Below are 24,530 nucleotides of genomic sequence, written 5' to 3' on the forward strand. Positions count from 1 at the left end.
GACACAATACAAGGATATACTTCATTCGTTTTACTGTATCAGCCTATGCCGTCAAGATCCCACGGGATCTTTTGCTTATGCTAATAATTGGAATAAGCAATAATCAAAGAATCAAGAAGTACACATGTAACACTGTCACAATTTTAGCTCAACAGAAGTTGCTGATTTTGAGTCCTGTTTGGTAAGTGATTGAGCCCCACACTGTGAGTTGTCGTAACGATCAGTCAGAGCCACGATGGACAGGAAATGGCTCAAGGTAAAATCCGTCAGCACTTGTTTTATGCGTTTGAAAGTTGAAAAGACACGGAGAACTGACTTCAGGCTAACTTCTTTCTGACATGTCCCCCTGCCTGCCTCGCCTCCCCCCCCCCCCCCTCTTTCCCCTTTCTATCCAAACCTGTGTTATTACACGGAAAACATCTGGCTTGAATTAAAGCCTCTACTTCTTCCTCCCACATGCTTATCACCCCCCTCGTGGGCTTTCTCACAATTTTTGTCCGTTTAGCATCTCTCTTCATCCCTTCTAGAACTATCTAACCCCCCGTCGTTAGGTTGCTCCGCCTATCGTCCTCCTGAACCCCTTGCCTCATGCTGGAAACTCCCCTCTCTTCAAATAGTATCTCAGTGAGCGCGACATGGTGTCGGCAGGCCAAATGTGGGGAATCTCCGTGCTCTTGTCTCTGACTTTGGGATGGACGCGAGCCCAGCAGAACAATTATACCAGGTGAGGTCACACAGCGTGGAGAAGGTGTGTTGAAAAAAAAAAAAAAAACTTTGGCTTAGCAGCTACCGCCGACTGTTTTGATGAGGGCACTAGCCTCTGGGATTCATTTGACAAATCTACAGTCTATTGCTGAATTCTTCACCATCTCTTTGCTGAAATTCTTCCAGTTCACTTATTCGTTTGCGCAGACTGTGTGTGTGTGTGTGTGTGTGTGCGGTGGCTGAGCCACCAGATGTTAATATTTTCGCTTCTACCCGTGGGGTCGAATCTGAGCAACTTGGCTCCAGTGTATGACTTTTGTGGAGTTCTGCAGTCTCGCGTCATACTTTCAAATGCGCAATTTTTCCACACTGTGACCAAAACTCGAGTAAAAGTAGGTACTTTTTCTACATGAAATCTCATGATAAAATGGCACCAGAGTGTAAGAAGTTGTGTTCAAGGTTCTAAATGGCTTTTGAAAGCTACAGTATGTATCGCCGTCACCGTTGTGCGTAAGTGCAACTGTTTTGCACTAGGATTCTGGTAAACTCTTAACACAATCTCGACCACCAAACGCCACACACACTTGTGTAATTTTATGTATCTGTCAAGTGTCTGGCCACAAAAAAACTTTCTTGCATTCATCTCTAAATATCACGACCAGATAAGGGATACTTGTGTCGACTACAAATCTATACACGCGTATACAAGAACTGCTCCTTTTTGTGTAATTATCTCTGACATCCGCAGGTTTCTTTAGGAAGTTTATGACACAATAACGATGAGGTTAGACTGTCATGAATAGGAGTTTAATCTCGTTGTTCTGCTTCTTTCTTTGTAGTTACAATTCTTGGCATGGATTGAAATTTCAAGTAAAAGTAGCCGAGTGATCTGTTTTCCCCAAGAACATTCCACATGTCAGCAATTGCCAAAAGGAGTTCACAGTTTGAAACTCCCAATGGAAGTTTCTGTAAATATTGTGAAACTCGGAGGTCAAGTTTATGCATTCATGCAATTTTTGTCTCCTGGCCAGAGCTTGCTATGACTGCACGGTCTCCCCGTGACCTCTGTTTCAGGCCTGTCTTCCACTGCGGCGGCTCACTTGTTGCAGATTCAGGGTTCGTCGGCAGCGAGGGCTTCCCGAGCCATTATAAACCCAACAGCAAATGCACCTGGACCATCACAGTGAGTCACCCTGCAACAACTCCAAACGGCACCTGATTGCCTCCCGCTCATCATCTGACCCTGTGGATCCTTCTCCGGTTGCCAGGTCCCGGAGGAGAAAGTGGTTATGCTCACCTTCCGCATTTTTGACCTGGAGGCGGACTCACAATGCCGTTATGACTACCTGGATGTTTACAACGGCAAATCCGACACGGTGCAGAAACTGGGCCGTTTCTGCGGAACCTTCCGCCCCGGTGCTCTTATTTCCACCACCAACACTATGATGTTAGAAATGGTCACGGATGAGGAGACCCATGGTAGAGGCTTTGTGGCTTACTTCAGTGGCACCCAGCCATATGCTGAGGGTAGGTCTTCGTTTGTTTCTTCCCTTTCGAACTACTGAATGATATAAATGAATAAACCAGGTTAAGGGGACTTGTGCCTCAGCACCTACAATCTGTCATATTTGCACTTCTACATAATTGAATAAAATCCAATACTCACCCACAACACCTCACTTTGTACTCTGAAAGTCAAAACAGGAGACGTAGCCGAAACAGTCCCGTAGGCGGATGTACATTTTTTATTTTTTTTTTTAACTTTAGGAAAGTGCAGCTTTTGCTTGCATCTATATTGCATGATTGAATTGATTTAACGCCATTTATTGTCACGATATGAAACCGTACGATGAAATGGGAGCGCTTCTCCTGCGTCGGTGCATACATTAAAAGCAAAAATAATGAGAATACAAATATATGTGTCAAATAAAAAGTATTGCTCAAGGTATTGAAATCAGCATGCCCTTGCATGAACAATTGTGGATTGGGCTGCAGTTGAAGGTGTGAAGACACTACGGGAGGGGGCTTAGTATCCAGCTCTGTGGTGAGCCGGTCCGGCTCAGTGTATGGGTGGAGTAAAGGTGGGAGACGATTCTCACAGTCTGGGGTCTGTTGGTCAACAAGTCCTTGATCCAGGTGTATGTGAGAGGAGGGAGGCCCAAGACGTCCAGTTTATTGATTGAAGGACCAGCTCTCATCCACAAAGAGCATCCTAGCGTAGCGCTGCGGTTGTTCCAGGGGACTCAACACAATGCACGCGACTATGCCGACGGGATCCTCTTTTGAGCTATTTGGCCAGTACGTGAAGTGGTCTGAGTCTAAGTTGGAGGGAGGCAGTCTTTGATGTGCTTGAGAACCAGCCTCTGGAAGCGCTTCACGTAGACAGGTGTGAGTGCAACAGGGCTCGTTAAGGAATTTGTTTTGGTGATGCGAATCATTGTTGTAGATTGCAAAACAATTGGGGATGACTGCTTGGGCCAGCGAGAGGTTGAAGATCTTCCAGAAGACGTTGGACAGCTGGTGGGCACATACATGCTCTGAGCACCTTGCTTGGTACTCCCTGCGGGCCAGCAGCCTTCCCGGGGTTCACGGCCAGGAGTGCCCACCTCACGTCGTCATCCTGTACAGTGAGTGGATAGTTACTGGAGCCGTGTGGGGGGGACTGGAGCAGCTGAGCGTCACCCAGATCATTCAGAGCGAGTAAAGAAGCTGTTGACTCGCTTGTGTCTCCTGGTGTCGCATAACAGCCTGTAGAGTTTGTGAGGCTCTGTAGACGCTGTCACACTGTCTGTTGCCGCCAAATGGGACTCTATCCTCCTCTCGAACTCCTTTTTTGATACCTTTTTCTTTCAATTCAGCTTGAGCCATGCTGTAAAGCGAGTGTCACGGGCCCTGAGGAGTCAACGGACCTTTATGTTGGAGTACACGTGGTGTTGCACCCCCCCCCCCCCCCCCCTTGTTGGACACTAAATATGCTGGCGGAACTTCGGGACTACAGTCTTGAGATTAGCCTTGTTAAAGTCCACGGCTATTACATGAACGCCTTCAGGGTGCTATTCGATGATGACGTTCAGCAATTGAGATTCCGCAGCTCTAGCCTTAGCATCCGGTGGGATTCAAACAGGCGCCATGACGGCTACAGTTCGCTCCCGCGGGAAGGCAAAAGGCCACCATTTCACAGGCATGTACTCAATGTCGGCTGAACGGTGTCTCCCATTATTCACGCTGTTGTCGCAACAGTCATCATGCTCGTATACACAGAGGTCCCCCCCGGCTCTGCTTTTGCCGTAGTTTTCGGTCCGATCCCAGCGGTACAGGGTGTGGCTTTGGACTGCAATCTCCCGTTATCTTTTGTCAAACTCCTCATGGGGCACTGTTGTGGCTTGTTTCAGATCAGCAGTTCTGTGGGGGGAAGACAACAAAGTCCCAGGGGGAGATCATGACCCCAAACTGGCCCAACAAGAAATATCCGGCAGGAACCAGCTGCTCTTGGCTCATCACTGTGGAGCTGGATAAGGTTTGCAACGGAACCCGCACAAATCCGTTCCAAATGCTTGCCTTTGGTCCTGAATCCTTTCTGTTTGGATACCAGGTAATCCAGGTTAAATTTGATAAATTTGTCTTGGAGTCGGACACCTACTGCCGTTTTGACTATGTGGCCTTCTTTAATGGTGGAGAAAGAGACGACTCACGCCTGATTGGAAAATATTGTGGCGATCAAGCCCCACAGTAAGAAAAATAGAAATGATTAAAAAGACAAATAAGGACTTCCCAGTCAGTTGTTGCGACTATTTCTTTTTCTATGGAGGACCATAATTACCACCGGCAACGTGCTCCTGGTACAGTTTGTGTCCGACCTCAGCGTGACATCTGACGGGTTCGTGGCCACCTACACGAGCATCCCCCGTGGCGCCGACCCGTCGGTAGCGCGCAGCGCCGGCGCCGGCGCCGATGGCAGGTCTCCTCCAGCAAGGCCTGCCCTCAAACCTGCTTTACGTGTAGTCCCGACTACCGCGGCACTGCCGCCTGTTACCTCGACCAAATATGTACGCCCTCCTGCACCCGAACCAACTGAGCCAACCAAACCTGTCAGGCCAAGTCATGGACGTGGGGCGGGCACCTCAGGTCAGGACGGGAGAGTGGTGAATGCGAGACCAAATGGGGGACGGCCTGGTGAGTTTGGCGACGTGGTCTTCTCTTGTGCCCCCTAACCCTCTACTTCCAGTGTTCATACTATGATCTTGTCGTTTTTACAGTCGCTCAGAATCCACTCTGTGCCAAAGTGTGCAAAAGAGATGGAACCATCAAGCCCAGTTTCTGTGCCAGTGAATTTGGTAAGTCTCCTACCTGTTAAACCAAGTGCGGACAAACGACATTTTTCATTCTGACGGATGCTCCAGGTCATTGATCGATGAGGTAGAGAAAGAAATCCAACAAACAAAACGAGCGCATGCAAAATGTGGAATCTTACTAGTATTCTTTCATTGGTCATAATTCCGAATTTATGAAACTAATTACTGTTAAATTTACTGTATAATTAGTATAAAGTGTTAATTGTCCATCCATCCATTTTCTTGGCCACTCAGCCGGAGCGCTCTGTCAACGGGCAGGAGGGAAGGCACACCCTGAGCACATAGAGACAAACCGTTACACTGACGGGGCAATTTAGACTTTCCAATTAATCTTTCACGTTTTTGGGATGTGGGGGGAAACCGGAGTGGCCGGAGAAAACCCACGCAGGCATGAGGAGAACATGCAAACTCCACACGGGCGGGGCCGGGATCGAACCCGGTCCTCAGAACACTTGAACAGCTAATCCACTGTTTCACCTGTACTTACGTCCATCCGTTTTCTTTGCCGCCTATCCTCACAAGGGTCGCAGGGAGTGCTGGAGCCTATCCCAGCTGAATTAATCTCCTGAACATTTTTCGAGCTTTATACCTATACTTGATACCAACTGTAGCATTACACTGCACAGTTTTGCCTCGCCAGTCACGGAGTTGTCCCGCTGGTATGTCAAAGTCGGTCTACTAATGGGGACAAAGTGCACCAGTTCATGGACGTGAAGATCGACGCATAAATAGAAGCTCAAATCCAGGGTCTGTCTGTAGGGCATGACACATGACTATAAATTTACGAGTGCGGCATAGTAGTTTACTAGTAACGGTTGCATGGAATTGGGCACTAGTAGGAGAAAAACATCTTACAAATACTAGTTAATTACTTCACCAATCACACACACCGTAGTTGCTCCACTCACATGCAAAAATGCTATGCAATGGTGAAAGGCTGCATTCTAAAATATTTATGGTCATCGTTGTTTCTAGTCCATTTTTCCTAAAATTCCACCCCTGCCCCCAACTCACATGCTGTAGATTTAAACAATGTTAATGTATAAAAATATACAAGTGCAGTATATGGTTGTCACGGGTCGGAACGGCGGACGACTGCTTTACAGCATCTGCTTCACATTTCTGAGGACCAGGGTTTAAATCATAGCTCCGCGTGCGTGGCGTTTACATGTTCTTCCTGCGCCTGTGTTTTTTTTTTTTTTTCTCCCCCCCCCCCCCCCCCCCCCGCTGTGGGCATTCCAGTTTCCTCCCACATCCCCAAAACCTGCATTAATAGAGCACTCTAAATTTCTCATAGGTCTAAATGTGAGTGTGAATGATTATTTATTCACGTGTGCCCTGCCAGCGGTTAGCAACCAGTCGAGGGTGTAGCCTCCCTCCCGCCTGAAGATAGCTGGGATAGGCTCCGGCATTCCCGCGACCCCTGTCAGGATAAGCGGCTCAGATCACGGATGATGGATGGAACGTAATATTTGTAGCCCACCGCCTCAACGGTTCAAATATGTTTTGCTCCAACAGTAGTGCCCATCTTAAACCAGGATACGCAGCACGTATTTTGAACATCAACCACTCAACACAACACATCGTTCTCATTTTAGCTGCATTTCATTGTAGCCGACTGTTCATGTCATTTGGTGGGAATTAGCTGCCATTTGTTGGATCTGTAGGAAACCATTCAGCCGCTCAGCCCGTAACCGCTGTCCACTGTTTGAATTGGATTGAAAAAAAGTTGGCTTTTGTGTGATCTGCACATCATAATAATATAGCTATGATGCAATTGAATCAACTGCCATTGACATTTATAGTGCTGAAGCGCAACTGTCGCGTTCCGACCAAGCCGCTTTTTTTTTTTGGAAATAGTGATAACAGGGAAGGTGACCTCGCTGGCCCCAGGTCCTCGGGGCACGCTGCTCGTCGGGGTTTCTCTCATTAAAACCTACAAAGCCGGGCGGCTAACAATCACACAAGTGGGAGAGTCCATGTCTGTTCGATTGGTGTCACAATGCAGGAAGTGCCCGTTGCTCCGCAGAGGTAAACCCGCTCGCATGCACGCATGTGATACTTCTGTGCTGCACTGGTGATCCTCCCGTGTATTTCCCCAAAAGGTGCAAACTACATCATCATGGGTCAAGTCGATGAGGATGGCCGTGGCAGCCTTCAACCCGGCGCTTTCACAGCGCTGTACAAAGCCCCGCATCACAAATTGTTGACAAACATCAACAACCAGCCATGTTAATGAAACAAATCTGCCCTAAACACGATAACGTAAGTCCCATTTGGAATACACAATCTGTATGAGGTGATCATGTCTTGGGAAAAACAGTAATTTTATAACCCAATTTAAGAAACACAAATCCTTCAACATTGCCTATAATTTATATATGAATAAAGGATTTTTATATCTCATTTCTTGCTACGTGTCAGTCACTCTGTCTCAGAGCATTTTATTTCCATTTTTTTTTTTTTTTTTTGTCTTCCCTGAACAGTTATACATTCAAGGGGCAGCACAAGTAGTTTTTGGAGTCCATCTAGCGGCCGTAGATGGTAACAGAACCCTACATTCGCAAAAGACACCACTTTCACTTTCATTTTTGTGATGACACGCTCACATTTGTTGATCGTAAATTTGAATGGTATTGACAATTTTTAAACGTATACATCAAATATACATAAGAGGCAATACTTAACTCGGCTTGTGAAGCACAAGAAACCTTTTATAACCTGGAATGGAATGGAATTTATGGGGAAGGGACTTAGCATTCCGATGGGCAATTTTTGACTTTTCAAGGAACCCGAACTTGCACGTTGGGAAGGTGGCAAGAAACCTATGTAAGCGTGGGGACAAAATAAAAAGTTCACACAACGGAATCAGGGCTTAAAAAAGTGGAATAGTGGGGGGTCCACCCAAAGTGTCCCGGGACACGTTCAAAATAACTTTCGCTACGAATGTCGTATGAACGTATGAGTAGCGTCATAGCTATGTTGGATAGACAGAAGGGTGCTAAGGATGGCGCTGCCAGGCAAAAGAGCGAGAGAGAGGAAGACCAAAGAAAAGGTTGATGGATGTTGCGAGGGAGGACATGAGGACACTAGATAGGCTTGGATGGGGGGAAAAAAAAAAAAAAAGGACACGCTGTGGCGACCCCCTAACGGGACAAACCGAAACCTAAGCCTAAAATCTGCATTGTATCTAACGCTTTTTTTTTTTCCCCTAGTTATACTGTGTCTGTGGGTGTGAGGGAGAGAGGGGTTCGATTAAAAAATAATAATAATAACAACGCTATTACTAAATAAGAAAAAAAGGTCTAATTACACGTCTATCTATAAAGATGTGATGGGATTACAAAATTGCAAAGGAGGTCCAAAGAGGGAGAGGGAAAAAAACAATGGAACCCTGAGTTGAACTTGAACTGAACTTGCACTTTTCCATGGACATGTCCAGTGTTCCAACGTTTCATTGGTCTATTTTTTTTTTTTTTTTTTGCTGGACGGGGTTATTATTCAGTACAGGTGAGCAAATTGTGTGGGCGTCCCACTGAAAGCGAATCACTCCCAGCTGCTGTCATGTCAACAACCCCTTCAGGGCCAGCCACTAATTTACTTAATGCGCGAGCTCAGTTTGTGTCCAAGCCAAGGGACACCTTGTAGCGTTGGGCTCAAGTCCCGGATGAGAGAGTGATGGCTTGAAGTGAAATGATCGTCTCAACTGAAACTCACAGGAACTTGGATTTGACGTCCTGAGAGACAATTAAGCCAGCCCATGTAACAAATTGGCGAATTGAGGGAGGGAATCAAATAAAACTGGTGTTATTCCCTAGTCCGACTACAGAATTCTTAAAAAGGCATCTGAAAATCAATTTAAGGTCCGAGACTATTAAAAAAAAAAAAAAAAATGTCCTTAGTTACCCAACAAGTGGAAGCGTTCACACGGATTTTTAGTGGACTGTTTGAGAAAAGCACTTTAGAAAACTGATCGGTTTATCTGAACAACAAAAAGTTTGGGGTATCGTCACAAAGCAGATTCAATCCAAGCTATCTTCATGCTGCTCTGCCTTTTCAATTCTACAGAAATTTGTCATGGTTAGGGGTGGAACAATGTCCCCTTGACCTTGGGGCTTTGGCAAAAACGTCTGGTCGGAATGTCATGACGTCCAACTGTCAAATGTATCCAAACGTCACCAAGTCCGGTTCTCCACCCCACAGTTTCAAATGGACCTGTTCCTGCTCTCGACCTTTGGTGTTGGCAAATAATGAATGGTTTGCCACCAGGATTTGGGGCCATTGCCCCCGCGTCCCGTGGGGAAGGAGGGTGCATGATCCATCCACCCGAAAGTATGGTTCTAATCAGTGGGGCATATGCGCTGGTGACCCCCGACTGTTGCTGACCACCGACCAAACCTTGCTATCCAGGTTAGTATTTTATTTATTTTTTTTTAATTTGAACTAAAATATTGAAGTGTAAATATATATTTTATAAAATATTTGCTCGCTAGTCATTTATCAATAGGTACGAAATAAAAATGGAATTTCGTTGACATAGAGAGAAATCCTCAAAGTAGAAAAATGAAAAAGCGCCATTGCATTGCATCTGGAGAAATTCCGAGCGCAAAAATAAATGTAAGTGGATTGCATTGGCAAACTTCACTGCTGCAAGTTTTGTTGAAACCAGAGAGGAGCTAAAGCGTGCATAAGTGTTCATAGATGGATGGAGCTGACCAGTGATGTCCGAAAACAGAAGTCTCAAATGGGTAAGAATACGGCGATCCTGTCACAGGCATGTATTCAGTAGCTATATATATATACACGTGTGTGTGTGTGTGTGTGTATATATATATATGTATATGTATATATATATATGTATATATATATGTATATGTATATGTGTGTATATATATGTATATGTATATGTGTGTATATATGTATATGTATATGTATATATATATGTGTGTATATATGTATGTATATATATATATATATGTATACAAAATGTTTATAAAATTCAATCCAATTTTCTGATTGGTCAAGGCAAGGGAATTTTCCGATTGGCTGTTTCAGTCATGCGACCTCAAAGCCCCAAAGAATTGATGCTGCACAACGAGGAAATGAGGCAGACAGCACATTTCAACTGAATAAAAGCTGTAAATAAAGCATCTGTCAAGTAATATAACTTATCTTATAAATTATTCATATTACTGATTTATTACTTAATATAATATAACTATATTGTGGTGTTTACATAATTCACCCGCGGAACCTCGAGTTGGGGTGCGGGGTTCCGCACGGACTGTTTTTGTTGTTGCGCTTCCGCCGTTATGCGAGTACTTTGGTGATGTCGAACAATAAAGCGAGTTCTGTTCCTGTGTTCGACACTCCGCCTCCGACTCCTTTTCTCCGGCGCTACACTGGTGACCCCGACGTGATGAAGTTCACTGCTCTGGCCGCCGTTGAGCTCCCGAGTGCTGAGACGACGTGGTAGTAACGCGTGGAATCCTCTGAGATCCCGCGGAGGGCGAACTGAGCCTCAGTCTGTGCGAACCACGCTGCCGCGGACGTCTCCCAAAACTCCGGCAATTCGAGGATGGCGGTTGCCATGTTCGTTTCGGTCTCGAAAACGCCGGGACTGACGTCGGGGTCACCAGTGTGGCGCCGGAGAAAAGGAGTCGGAGGCGGACTATGAGGTGCCCGAGGAACTGGATAGAGGGCACCCCGAAAACACACTTCGCCGGGTTGATGAGCAGGCCATGCTGCTCAAGTCTTGCGAAGAGGTCGCGGAGGTGCATCAGATGTTCATCCTCCGAGGATGTCATCCAAATAGACGAACACAAATGGCAAGTCCCTGAGCACAGAATCCATTCAACGCTGGAAAGATTGTGCCGCGTTTTTAAGACCAAACGGCATCCTCAGAAACTCGAACAGTCCAAACGGAGTGATTACAGCTGTCTCGGGAACGTCTGAGGGGTGCACGGGAACCTGGTGATACCCGCGCACCAGGTCGACCTTGGAGAACAGGATTTTGCCCGCCAGGTGGGCTGAGAAGTCCTGAATGTGTGGAACAGGGTAGCGGTCGGGCGCAGTGGCGTCGTTAAGGCGGCGGTAGTCACCACACGGTCGCCACCCGCCACTCGGTTTAGGGACGATGTGTAGCGGCGAGGCCCACGGGCTATCCGAGCGGCGGACGATGCCCAGACGCTCCATGTTGGCAAACTCGGACTTAGCGACTGCTAGCTTCTCGGGTCAAGCCGTCGGGCCCTCGCGTGGATCGGGGGGCCCTTGGTCTCAATGTGGTGCTCGACCCCATGTTTAGTCGTGGCAGAGGAGAAAGTGGGCCGTGTCAAGGCAGGGAACTCACCAAGGAGGAGTTGGGACTTGGTGCCGTCCGATAGCGAACTGGAGAGACCGCCATAAGTCGCCTCATTGCAGACGCAGGCGACCGTGGAAAAAGTCAGTGCATCCACCAGCAGCCCGTGGGCACAAAAAAAAATCAGCGCCGAGGAGAGGGAATGAGACATCCAACACATCGCCGGCAAATCCAATGTGGTCGCGGACTGCCTCTCCGGGGCGATCGTCGGCACTGTGCATCTGGGTCTCGACTACTCCCGCATGAGCGCAGACCAGGCCTCGGACCACGGGGTGCAGGCCCTCAAGACTTCTGACACGGGTTTGCGCCTGGACGAAGTCGCGGTTGGTGACTCGGGCGTCAGGTTGCTGTGCGACCTCTCGGCTGACCAGCCTCGGCCGCTGGTCCCTGCAAACTGGCGAAGAGCTGTTTTCGAGGCGGTCCACAACCTCTCCCACCCCGGAAGGAAACCGTCCGTGAGGCTGGTGGCCCAGAAGTTCGTGTGGCGCGGTCTCAAGAAAGATGTGCAGGCCTGGGTCGACTCGTGCGTGGCCTGTCAGCGGGCTAAGGTGCATCGCCACACAAAAGCCCCCTCGGAGCCCTTCGCTGTCCCCGAGAGGAGGTTTGACCACGTCAACGTCGACTTGGTAGGTCCACTTCCTCCCTCGCACGGATTCACCTACTCGCTCACCATGGTGGACAGGACGACCCGCTGGCCCGAAGCCGTTCCCCTCTCCTCGACAACGTCGTCAGACGTGGCCCGGGCGTTCATCGGCACGTGGGTTGCACGCTTCGGGACACCGTGCGACCTTTCCTCAGATCGTGGCCCTCAGTTGACCTCTGAACTCTGGAACGCAGTCGCCGAGAGTTTGGGGGTCAAGTTGCACCGCACTACCGCCTCTCACCCCCAGGCGAACGGTCTTTGCGAGCGGTTCCACCGCTCCACGAAAGCAGCCCTGCGTGCCGGCTTGACGGACGGCAACTGGTTGGATAAGCTCCCGTGGGTCATGCTCGGCCTTATCTTATAAATTAGTCATATTACTGATTTATTACTTAATATAATATTACTATATACTATATAATAATAATATTGCAAATGTGAGTCATTAAATACAGTATAGATAGATAGATAGACGGAAAAACCACAACCCTCTTTCAAAGTCACATATTAGACCTAGTAATCTCTAAGAATGTTCCCAATTTATCTGTTGACATTAAAGACTTAGCCATTTGTGTTCTTTATGTTTGTGTTCTTTTAAATGGAAATTATTATGATGTAATTCTTTGTGTTGTTTAATTTCAATTTCAGATTCTCTCAAATATTCAGCCACCCTGTGTGACTAAGTTAAACATCCTAAAATAAGAGGCCCAGCGCTAAATTTATGCAGACGACAGCTGTATCACAAACAAGGAGATGTAACATGTCATGGATGCTGAAACTCCCGATTTAAAAGTCGGACACCTTTGAGTTCGCCTGGAATAAAATGGAGATGCACTCTGATCGGAAAGGCTTTTCAAGTAGAAGAAAAAAAAGGTGCTTCAGGAACACTTGTGTATGAACTTGCTTGTAACAGGACCTCTGATGAGAGAGGACAAAGGTGTTGACACTTCTCCACTTTTCTCATTTGCACTTTTATTTTTTATTATTTGTGACATATTGTGGTATTTTTGTTTTGGGTAACGATCTGTACCCATTTTTTAAGCGTAATTCTCAATATCTGATGTACGCATTGAGCAAGAGGCCAAAAAATTGAGATTGTGCATCGACACATTATGCGCGATGAATGTTCCGGATTGCAAACGCGTGTGACTTTGCCGAGTATGAAAGGTCACCGCCATGAAAGGTCACCGTCACTAAGGCCTTTTTTTTTTTTGCGGAATTATCAAGAGCTCACGAATGTATTGAGATGATGCATCTCTTTGATGTTGGCAGCGTCAGCTGGAGTCTGGACATTCGAGCCGAGCAGGAGGCAATTGACATTGGCACACCTCCGGCCAACCTGCGAGACTTTTCTGCGGGCTTCCCATCGGGTCAGCAGGTTCTGTTTGCTGTGGCTGAATTTATAGACAGTTTCTGTCACAACCCATCGATACGGAGGGAGGACCCAAATGCTGGACTCGGGAGACACAGAGGTAATTCGGGAAAAACGTTTTTTGCTCCAAGGTCGGGGATCTGGCAGACAGGCAGGTGCAGCAGCGGTAGTCAGGACATCGGGCGTAGAGAGCAGGTCCGCGGGCAGACAGGAGTCGGTATACGGGAGATCGATCAAAGAAGGCGGAAGTGTCAAAGGAGTCAGGCTTAACGGGGTCGGTCGGAGAACAGGCGGAGGTCGGTACACGCGGGTTCACGAACAGAGATACGGGAGTGCAGGAACGGGGCATGGGTTGCAACGTTCTGGCGAAGGACCAGTCGTCCCCAGAGTCCTATATACACCGGGGCCAATCAGGCAGTGTGAGGCGCAAGTGTGTGCCTCCTGGTCAGCGCGGCCACGCAGGGACCCGCACAACCAAGGCTGGACTGGCAGCACCATGACAGTTTCAGACAGAAGGCAGTCCCAGCCTTCTTAGCTTCAACTGCAGGTCTTATATCCACAGTTTAAGTTTTCAACCAGAGTGTTGAGTTTTTGGTTTGCTTTCCAAACGCCAACATTGCTGAGGTGTACACAATGTCACGTATTCCCATCTTTCCTGGGCTTTGTTGCTCTGCCAGCCTGGTAGACACTTTTCTTGAGCGGTGGCAAACTCTGCTGCCTTTGATGGGTTTTGCATGTTCCTGGTGTTGATGTGTGGTCAGTCAGCTCTCTTTGAGTGACAGGTTCTTCTGGTCTGTAGTTCAACCTTGCTGCACACTAACAAGTGGTCCGTATTGCAGTCAGCGCTTTAGTAGCTGCGTGTTGTGTTGTCTTGCTATCTTGTATAACAAATAGACCGGACGTATTTCAAGGATTCAATCTTTACTCACAAGTTGTCAACCATGTACCGTTAACCAGGCAACTTCCGTATCTTCTATATACTATACATCCAGCTACTGAGCATGCCGGGTAATGTCGTCGTTGTTCTCTCGAAACTATAACACCACACGCGTGAGCTCAACTCATGGGAGCCCGGAACGTCAAGATGGTGATCGTGCTAGGAGGTGGGGTGTCTCCAGGAGACTTGATGTATTGGTTTATGGTGCTCATTCGTGATGGATCTATGTGCTTACACCACGCCAATCCACCCCTGGAGTCACCCAAAGTCTCGAACCCTCAAGTACGAATGGGCAACCATTTTTTGGCCTCCGGAATGCCCCACGCCGGCCAAGCTGTTCCGCATCCTGCTAATAGGAGCCGCCATTGAGGTTAACCCCGGGCCTGTCCTGCCTCTGCTGCGTCTGCTCAAAACCGATCCATCGAAACATGACGTCTGTTTGCTAGACCAAGTGGAACGGTTGGTGCCACCTCACTCGATGCTCGAAATTAAGCTCAAGTCGGGACTGGACTGACCGCTACTACGTAGCGCCACGTTGTGCCACTCGTCCACCACCAGACGCAAACTGCCAAACTAAGCCTCGACAAGTTCCATCCGCGTTCCGCATCCTGCAGTTAAACTGCAAAGAACTAGCGTCCAAGGCATGGAAATAGAGACTATATGTCGCGGAACGAGATCCTCTTTGTCGCTGTCCAAGAAACCAAGTGAACTCAGCGGTCAAATCTACACAAGATCAGTGACTATAGCATTCCATTAAACAACCGCAACCAGGATGCTGGAGGGGGCCTGGCGTTTATCATCCATCGTAGCGTGAACTGTCGTGTCGTCCAGCCACCTGCCACAAACGTGCCCGTTATCGATCAACAATGTCTGGCCGACCGGGTTGTTCAAAGTAGCCATTTTCAACTATTACGTCCCGTCGGCATCTTCCTGTCCGGCTGGCTACTCCGCATCAATCGGCCACCTACTCGCCGGCGACCACAACCTGGTCCTTGGCGACCTGAACGGTCACTCCCCGGCGTGCGACCCCCACCTCCCCAGTGACCGTCGTGGAGACGACCTTCCTGACGAAATCGACTCATCAACGTTTGGAATTCTCAACGACTCCGCCACTCGACTCACGGCACACTCCGTTAGCTCCCTTGACATTAGTCTCGCTAGCTCCGACCTCTTAGCCAACTGCTTGTGGTCAGTCAAGACTTCGCTAGCGTCTGATCATCTCCCTATAATGATCACGCTGGAAAGATCAGAGGAATTCGTCGTGTCGGAAAAACGTACCTACCTCAACTTTAAAGAAGGCGAAATGGGCTGATTTTATGGCTTTCATCGAAGCCAACCTGGAAGATGCCCCGACCAATATTTTTCCGGTGAAAAACATTTCCGTACCGTGGTCAATCGAGCGGCCAAACGATACGTTCCTTCCAGCCGTAGACCAAAGGTCCGCCTAAACTACCCTAGCTCAACAGCCTTTCTTGCCGATGAACATGCAGTGTCTTTTGTTTGAATAATATTGAGAGAGAAATTTTAAAATCAAACGTGTGTGTCATCAAATCTGCCTAGCAACAAGGGGCCAAGTCCACACAACTACATCAAAATAAGATTGGCTTTTAGTTGGGTTTTTAGTTGGAGTGTTTTGCCATCTAACGTGATATTCTGGCTCTCTAAACCCCTCTAGTGATGGCTATGTGAGTTGCATCATTCCAGCTAGAGTGGAAGTGGTGGTCCTCACAATGAACTCAGAGAGTCACAGTCCACACAAAGTAGCAAAAACGTGTGTGTGTGTGTGTGTGTGTGTGTGTATAATCCCTTTTTAGATACCAGTGGAGGTTACAGTATCAAAATTTTTCAACTTGTATTTCGAGCTCTGAAGCAGGCTGTCTGGCTCATGGCGATATCACATTTCATCGCATTTCTATTGGCAGTCTCATTATGAACTTGGCGTTGCAAATAATTGGTTTAAACAATCCCTATTAAATTATGTAATGTGGACTTAAGGGTGTGTCTCCTTTACAGCACAAGCAGAATAATGTGATCTTGTGTTTGCATATTTGCAATCCCAAGTTCATTAGAAAAGACCTGCAAAGTTAACTTTGCAAATGATGTTAGACGACTGTCATAGATACACACTCTGGGCAGCACAGTGGAACAGCGGACGGTCCGTCTGCCTCACAGTAGACTGTGCGTGTGTTTTCTCTGAGCACTCCCGAGTACTCTCTGGTTTGTAAAGGACTCTAAAGGACTCTGTGAGCGTGGATGCCTGTTTGTCACTGTGTGCCCTTTAATTTGCTGTCAGACTTCCCAAAGTGTACATTTGAACATTCAGTAATGGAAAGTGGATTTCATTTTTTAAAAATGCTGTTCCATGAATTTTAGATGGTGGTGGTTAATGTATTTTTCCTGGGTAATTTATAAAGCACATCATAGATTACAGACTCTTAGTATCTTCAGCACACACGAATAAAGGAATCAACGATCCAGGCAAAACTGTGTCACTAGAAACTGAGCAGCACTACTTCAAGCAGCTGTAAATTCATTCCATCAAACTTTGAAGCAATAAATCCTTTATGAGATTGAGATATTAAAGAATGTCACTATGCAACGTTATAACCCATGCTTCACACATTTAAAAAAAAATGTGGTCGAATGGTTTGCTTTGGTGTTAGACTGTCACCAGAGGACGCTGTTGCGTAATTTTTGTCTACCTAAAATTCCCCTCCAAGTAATGAGACCTCGGCTTGGTTTCAATTCGGGGAGACGTTTCATAGACATCAACTATGAATTGATACGACCCAAGTCAACTTCTCAGCGATCGGTGTACAGTAGTCTGTTTCATTTAATGCTTTGCGGTTTTCACACTGAAAACCAGATTTTATGGCCTTAAGACCGACAGCGCCTTTTAATGGTATTTGACCGTCATGAAATTTGCACAATACAGTATTTGGACTCAGAAATCGTGATATTGATAAAGGTCCCCTGTCCATTCTTAGAAAGGTGAGGAATCAGTCCAGGACTAGACGACAGGACCTGGTCAATGACCTGAGAAGAGCTGGGACCACCGTTTCCGAGGTGACTGTCGGTAATACACTAAGACGTCAGGGTTTGAAATCATGCACGGCACGGAAGGTTCCCCTGGTTTTAAACCAGCACATGTCAAGGCCTCCTCTTAAGTTTGCCAAGTTTGCCATTTGGATGATACAGAGGAGTCATGGGGGACGCGTTTGGGGTCCGATGAGACCAAAATGGAACAATTGGGAAAAAAAAATATGCATACGTGATGTCTTAAAGGGAGCCAGTATTTGCTTCAATGTTTTCTTTTATTTTCTTGATGCATTCCTTCCCTTCCGAAGCATGTGAGTGAGGCAAAAGAGCAATCCTAATGATGCACATGGTTCACCTGTCTTGGTACGTAGCTTTAAAGTGAATCATGGCTTCTCGGATGAGGCAGTCGCAAAAACAAGTCAATGTGGTAAATCTCCAAGGATATATTACACAGTGTCTGGCCACTGGCCAGTAAACTCGGTCTGGCTTCTTTTTTTTAATGTTATTCTTCATACTGCCAAGGCCAATTTACATGGCCCCCAGTGACCTTGTTTCATTTTCAGTCCAAAGTGACGAACCAGATTCATCAATGTTTAGAGTTGATTTTTTTTTTCTTTATACATGCTTGTACAAGTTACCAGTAGGTGCAGTAGATTGTGAGAAAACAAACAAGACCCAGAAATCATGACACACTCTTAAGGCAGCCTGCCACTGACTTTGCAAATTCAAAACTATTTTGTAAATTTGTAAAGATTGCAATTACCAATCCATTGAATCCCTAAACTAATATTTACAGTGAAGAAAATGAGTTTTTGAACACCCTGCTATATTGCAAGTTCTCCCACTTAGAAATCATGGAGGGGTCTGAAATTTTCACCGTAGGTGTGTGTGCGCTTGTGAGAGAGATTATCTGAAAAGAAAAATCTAGAAACCACAATGTATGATTTTTTTTTTTTAACAATTTATTTGTGTGATACAGCTGCAAATAAGTATTTGAACACCTGAGAAAACCAATGTTAATATTTGGTACAGTAGGCTTTGTTTGCAATTACAAAGGTCAAACGTTTCCTGTAGTTGTTCACCAGGTTTGCACACACTGCAGGAGGGGTTTTTGGCCCACTCCTCCACACATATCTTCTCGAGATCAGACAGGTTTCTGGGCTGTCACTGGGAAACATAGAGTTTCAGCTCCCTCCAAAGATTTTCTATTGGGTTTAGGTCTGAAGACTGGCTAGGCCACACCAGAACCTTGATATACTTCTCACGGAGCCACTCCTTGGCTTTCCTGGCCGTGTGCTTCGGTTCATTATCATGTTGAAAGGCCCGGCCAACGATCCCATCTTCAAAGCTCTGACCGGGTGAAAGAGGTTGTTGCCCAAAATCTCACAATACGTGGCGCCGGTCATCCTCTCCTTAATACAGTGCAGTCGTCCTGTCCCATGTGCAAAAAAAACCACCCCCAAAACATGATGCTACCACAGCCATGCTTCACAGACTGCCTGCGGCCCCAGGACCCAAAAAGACCGATTTTACTCTCACCAGTCCACAAAATGTTCCTCCATTTCTCTTCTCTTCTCAATTGATGCGTTCTTTGGCAAATTTGCAGCCTCTTCTGCACGTGCCTTTTTTTTTTTTTTTTTTTTTTAACAGAGGGACTCTATGGCGTATTCTTGTCAATAGTTTAGCTTCACACAGACTTCTTCTCACTGTCACAGTCTTTGATCATCCTGGAGCTCATCATTGACTGAGTCTTTGCGATTCTGGTTATTGTGCAATCCATTTTGATGGTTGTTTTCCATTTTTTTTGCCACATGTCTCTGGCTTTTTTTCCTCTCCATTTTAAGGCATTAGAGATCATTTTAGCTTAACTGCCTATATTTTTTTTGCACCTCTTTTTAAGGTTTCCCCCTCTCCAATCAAGCTTTGAATCAAAGTGTCGAATGACCCATAGCCATTTTCCTCAGGCTTTCAAAGACAAATGCATGTTCAACAGGTGTTGGCTTCGTCCTTAAATAGGGGGCACCTGATTCACAAAATTGATGACCTTACTGATTGAATGCCACACTTCTACTTTTTTTAACAGCCCCCCCCCCCCCCACCCCCTTTCAACAAGTTGCCCAATTGCACAGCCTTACGAGTGAATGCCAGGTTTTCTTGGTTTTCTGAGAATCTACTGTACCTATTGGTTACTTGTTTGACATGTAGCCATAAAAAAATATACAAAAAATGTGTTAGTAATACTGTACTACTATTATTTTGAACAGTACCGTATATAGGATTGACAGCCAGTAAATTTAGCTGTACCCAGAAAACAGGTAACCTGTCAGCTTTGAATGAGTCATCTGCTTACATCAGCCTGTAAAAACCATCATCTGAGCATTTAGAAAAAGGAAAATGTTGTATTGTAGTCCAAGAGGAGAGGAGAGGGCAGATGAGAGCTGCAATGTTTTGCTCTCCGGCATTTAGGCAGCAAGTCGCTGAAAACGGTGGATTCAGGGAAAGGTCGTGGCCTTGCTGGCACCATTTTTCTGAAACACTCCCATTGAAACGTATTTCCTTTATTTAAAAATATAGCTGGAAATATTTGGGACTGACAAAAGCTGCACAATAGTTAGGCTTTTAGTTCCAGGTACAGTAGTTGCAGCTATCGGAAACGCATAATTTACAGAATGCTACGATGTCTAATGGGAAAAAAAAAAAAAAAAAAAGAACTTTTTGGGGGGAAGCACAAAAGTATTGGAACAGAAAAGACTTTATACTCAATGCCCGACCCTCTGCTAAAATGACGATATCAAGCCATGTCAAACTTTTGCTTCTTCTTTTGTGATACATTTTAAGCCAGGTAAAATGGGTGCTCTGCAGGGTTTAGGTTAATCGATTTTGTTGTTGTTGTTGTTGTGCTGATTATCTTCCCGCATGATGAATGATGTCCCAATAAATTTGGTCAAGTCTTACTTTAATTTAACATGCAAAATACTTGTGTAGACCTCTGAGTTCCTCCTGCTGATTCCATGGCGTATTTCGTCAATGAGGACATGCAAGCCCATTTCAGGAGTCGTCGAAGGCCAAGCGATGACATTCCCCGTGCTGATTTTTGTTTGTATCTTTTGGACCGTGGCCATTGCATGACTTTGGTCAAGGTTACCTTTGTCTCATAAGTGCATCAAATTTTCTTTTTTGGGCTTATCTCTGTACTTATGGGCAATTTTCACCCTTCCCGTTCTTCGAACTGATGAGTTGTTTGCATTTTCTGGACCAGCCTCTGTTATGTTTGATCAATAAGCAAATCATGGGTTGTGATATCTTTATCCATAATACTCTGACGTGTTTTCGCAATCTCTTCTGTCAACTTGGGCGGCACAGTGGCTCAGCTGAAAAGTTTTGTCCTCGTGGGGTTGCTGTAGTTTGCTGTGGCAGTCGACGTGCGCAGGCGCAGAAGGGTGAAACGCAGATCGGGTCGGAACAACTCATTATGGAAACGTTTTTGACAAAGGTTGCTCAAAGGAAAAACAGATGAGGAGTACCGAAGTTTTCAACAAGGATGGACAGCCTTTGTGGAGAGAGAGGGTTCTGGCGCGTGTCTTCTTTATAATGATAAATTGCAATGGTTAATTGCACAAATATAAAGCGCAAGATCAACACACGCCTTACTGTGTTTGCGTCAAAATATCCTGCAGGGTACGGCAGGAAGAAAGCGTGTCAAAGCGGTACTTTCTAGAGTCCAAGTTATTCAGCGGCAAATCTGTGTTTGGACCCAACGAGTTGAGCGCAATACATATAGCTTTGCTGGCGCTTTCGCAATTTTGAGAAATGGGAAGCCGTTCACAGATGGAGAGCATGCCAAAGCATTCGACCTTGATGTTGCCGATTAAATATTTTTTGACAACTTTGCATGAAGACAAGATCATCAAACGAATAAAAGACATGCCTTTGTTGGCAAGAACTGTTCACCATCGTACCATCATCATGGCAAATCAAATCGAATTACGTTCACGACTAATGTATGGAACTCTCAACGCCGACGTGAAGCTTAATCGAAAGACGTATGAAACGGACTATAAAGCCATCAGCAAAACAAGGCAGCACCAGAAGTCGCATTAATGGTAAGAAGTACTTTTGTCATCATTGGTGAGAAACATCATAATGAGGTTATTTAAAATAATTCAGAGATTGATTATATTCTAAAAGTGTTATATAAATGCGCAAATACACTTGTATTTAGTTTTTAAAATGTTGTGTGGCTCTCTGAAATTACATTTTAAAATATTTAGCATTTATGGCTCTCTCAGTCGAAAAGGTTCCCGACCCCTGCTATAGTCTATATGTAGTATTGTGGTGGAATGTAAAGATGGAGCATTGTATCACATGACACATACCGTAATCCATGGTTCTGAAATAGACATGTAAACACAAGGACCTGTGGCTTTAATGCATGCACATTTTTTTTTAACCTATTTAAAAATATCCATCCATCCATCCATCCATCCATCCATCCATTTTCTTAGCCGCTTATCCTCACAAGGGTTGTGGGACTGCTGCAGCCAATCCCAGCTGTCATCGGGCAGGAGGCGGGGTACACCCTGAACTTGTCGCTAACCAATCGCAGGGCACACGCAGACAGACAACAGTTGCACTCACGATCACACTTACTGAACTGGTTTGTAGGCCTCATTTTGCTTTCAGATTATTGATCTTTAAAAGAACATAGATGTCCATTCATCCATTATCTACCGCTTTTCCGGGTCGGGTGGCGGGGGAAGTAGCTTCAGCAGGGATACCGGACTTCTCTTTCCCCAGCCACTTCTTCCAGCTCTTCCGGAGGGATCCCGAGGCGTTCCCGAGCCGCCTGATTCTCTCCAGAATGTCCTGGGTGGTCCTCGGGGTCTCTTTCCGGTGGGATATGCCCGGACACCTCACCAGGGAGGCATCCAAATCAGATGCCCCAGCCACCTCATCTGGCTCTTCTCAATGCGGAGGAGTTAGAGGCTCAACACTGAGCCCACTCCCGGATGACCGAGCTTCTCACCCTATCTCGAAGGGAGAGCCCGGACACCCCGCGGAGGAAACTCATTTCGGCCGCTTGTGTCCGGGATCTTGTTCTTTCGGTCACATTGGCCCATAGGTGAGGGTAAGAACGTAGATCGACTGGTAAACTGAGAGTTTTCGCCTTTCGACTTAGCTACCTTTTTACCAAAACGGACCGAAACAAAGTCCGAATAATATACGTATGTTACCATTTATTTTCACACTATCCCGCTGATTAAGAAAAAAAAAAAAAAAAAAAACATATTACATAATTAGAAAAGAGTGAAGGGGTGAATGTTTGAAAAAAAATATTTGACAACATTGAAAACAATCAAAGGAATGGACTCTAACAGTTGAGAGAATAATAACCGTAGTGCTGTTTGATATTTCATTTGAAAGATTAACCATCATGGCACAGTCTGGAAAGCTTTCTGAATATTAGTAACACACTGACTGTGTTGTTGTGTAATATTTACAAGTTAAATCCAAATCCTCAATGGAAATGGTAATCTCTGAAAACCACTGTGACATGAGAGTTGCTGTATTTCTATCCCTTCATGGGGAAGATAAAGGTAGATAATGAATATTACTAACGAATCATGTCTCGCAACAAGGGTTGAAATCTAAAGCTATTTAATTCATAATTATAAATGTAATATACATAGAAAATACATAAAAACTATTTTGGACTGCAAAAATGAAATCAAGGCCAAAAGTAAAACAGTGTACAAAGTAATCAAAACAGTTTGATCTCCGATTACAGGGATCACGCATCTTCACAAAGTCATTTTTGTTTTCTACTTGGGTGAGCTGGAGGGCAGCTGACTTTGCATATACAGTTGAGACAAACTACCATTCACATCTTCAGCAGCCAGTTCACACGTGAGGATTTACAGATGGCAGATATCCACCTAAATACTCAACGACTATCACATAAGAATCCTCTTAAATCCCAGCATGGACCGACTGTAATACGCATTAATCCAGCAAATTGACACTTTGCAAACAGTTGGATGAAATGTAAGAATACACCACTTGTCACATACAGTAATTGAAGGAAGTTGTCGGGCTACAGAATTTCTCAAAAGTTTCTTTCGTTGTTTTAGAGCGTGCAATGCCAAATTTTATTGACGTGGCCTTGATCTTCGTACTCGTAAATCCGTTACAATCAAATTTACGTTTTTACTGTTCCGGCAGGTTGGCATTCTTTAGTCATACCAGCGGCTGTGACAGAACCATGTTATTCATCAATCCATTTTCCGATCCACTCATCCTCACAAGGGACACGGGCGTGCCGGTGCCAAGCCCAGCTAGCTATCTTCGGGCAAGAGGAAGCAGTTCAAGGTGTACCATGCCACCCCAAACTAGTTGCCAGCTAATCGTAGAGCACATAGAGATAAACACATAGAGACAAACAATCATTTCCATTCACAATCACACCGAAGGGCATACCTGCAACCCTAGTGAGGATAAACAGCATGGATGGATGGATGGAGCTTACAGCTGAGACCAGAAAAATCATTCCCGACCGCCATGTTCACTGAAGTGTGTTGGAGTTTGCTTTGGAGAAATAAATGGAATGCAAACTTGGCATTTCGCTGCCATGCCTAATCGTATGGTTCCGAGTTATTAAATAGTCATACATGAAAACAAGGCCTGCTCAGGGTTAGTGCTTGACATGTTAATGAACTCCTCAAGTAAAGTTTACGGTCATACTCACTAAGATTGTGATCATTTTGCAGTCACAATTATGATGGAAAGATTATTCACTAGATACACTGTAATATTGTGTCTGGAATAGTTATTGTCACGATACTTGATGCCCTTGTTTATTGACGGTTCATCGATGTGAGGAAAAAGTCTCTGGGGCCTTGAGAAATAATTAGTTGCGCATACAGTGAAGAAAATACATATTTGAACACCGTGCTATGGTCACGACCCATCAGAACGGGAGTAGGGCCCAAACGCAAGGCTCGGAAGGTGCCAGGTAGTTCGGGGAGAAACGTTTATTATTCCGTGGTCGGGGATCGGGCAGGTAGTCGGGTGCAGCAGCGGTAGTTGGGACGTCGGGCGAAGAGAGCAGGTGAGCGGGCAGGCAGGCA

The 24,530-nt window shown here is 45.8% G+C and overlaps 2 protein-coding genes across 2 annotated transcripts in view; both read left to right on the top strand.

The window, feature by feature from the left end:
* Window positions 1-118: 118 nt before the first annotated feature.
* On the top strand, window positions 119-7,463 carry LOC133491722 (procollagen C-endopeptidase enhancer 2-like). The gene is made up of 10 exons (XM_061803257.1): window positions 119-256; window positions 437-724; window positions 1,780-1,888; window positions 1,974-2,232; window positions 4,098-4,222; window positions 4,298-4,434; window positions 4,514-4,878; window positions 4,962-5,039; window positions 6,918-7,088; window positions 7,163-7,463. Exons 2-10 carry the CDS (start codon window positions 636-638, stop codon window positions 7,291-7,293), a joined length of 1,464 nt encoding a protein of 487 aa, XP_061659241.1. The 5' UTR covers window positions 119-256; window positions 437-635; the 3' UTR covers window positions 7,294-7,463.
* Window positions 7,464-8,694: 1,231 nt separating this feature from the next.
* Window positions 8,695-24,530, top strand: part of LOC133491686 (junctional adhesion molecule 3B-like) — a 105,832-nt gene continuing 89,996 nt past the window's right edge. Inside the window, exon 1 of the mRNA XM_061803153.1 lies at window positions 8,695-9,467. Coding sequence (XP_061659137.1) covers window positions 9,202-9,467 — 266 coding nt within the window. The 5' untranslated portion in view covers window positions 8,695-9,201. The remainder of the gene's footprint in view (window positions 9,468-24,530) is intronic.

The sequence above is a fragment of the Syngnathoides biaculeatus genome, chromosome 18, assembly GCF_019802595.1.
Source record: "Syngnathoides biaculeatus isolate LvHL_M chromosome 18, ASM1980259v1, whole genome shotgun sequence".
Lineage (NCBI taxonomy): Eukaryota > Metazoa > Chordata > Actinopteri > Syngnathiformes > Syngnathidae > Syngnathoides > Syngnathoides biaculeatus.

What these genes read in the sequence shown, in the direction of transcription:
- LOC133491722 (XM_061803257.1), top strand. Translation starts at nt 636, where the DNA reads ATGGTGTCGGCAGGCCAAATGTGGGGAATCTCCGTGCTCTTGTCTCTG. An exon ending in TCACTGTGGAGCTGGATAAG is followed by an intron (nt 4,223 to 4,297) that starts GTTTGCAACGGA and finishes TTTGGATACCAG; the next exon opens with GTAATCCAGGTTAAATTTGA. An exon ending in GTGCCCGTTGCTCCGCAGAG is followed by an intron (nt 7,089 to 7,162) that starts GTAAACCCGCTC and finishes TTTCCCCAAAAG; the next exon opens with GTGCAAACTACATCATCATG.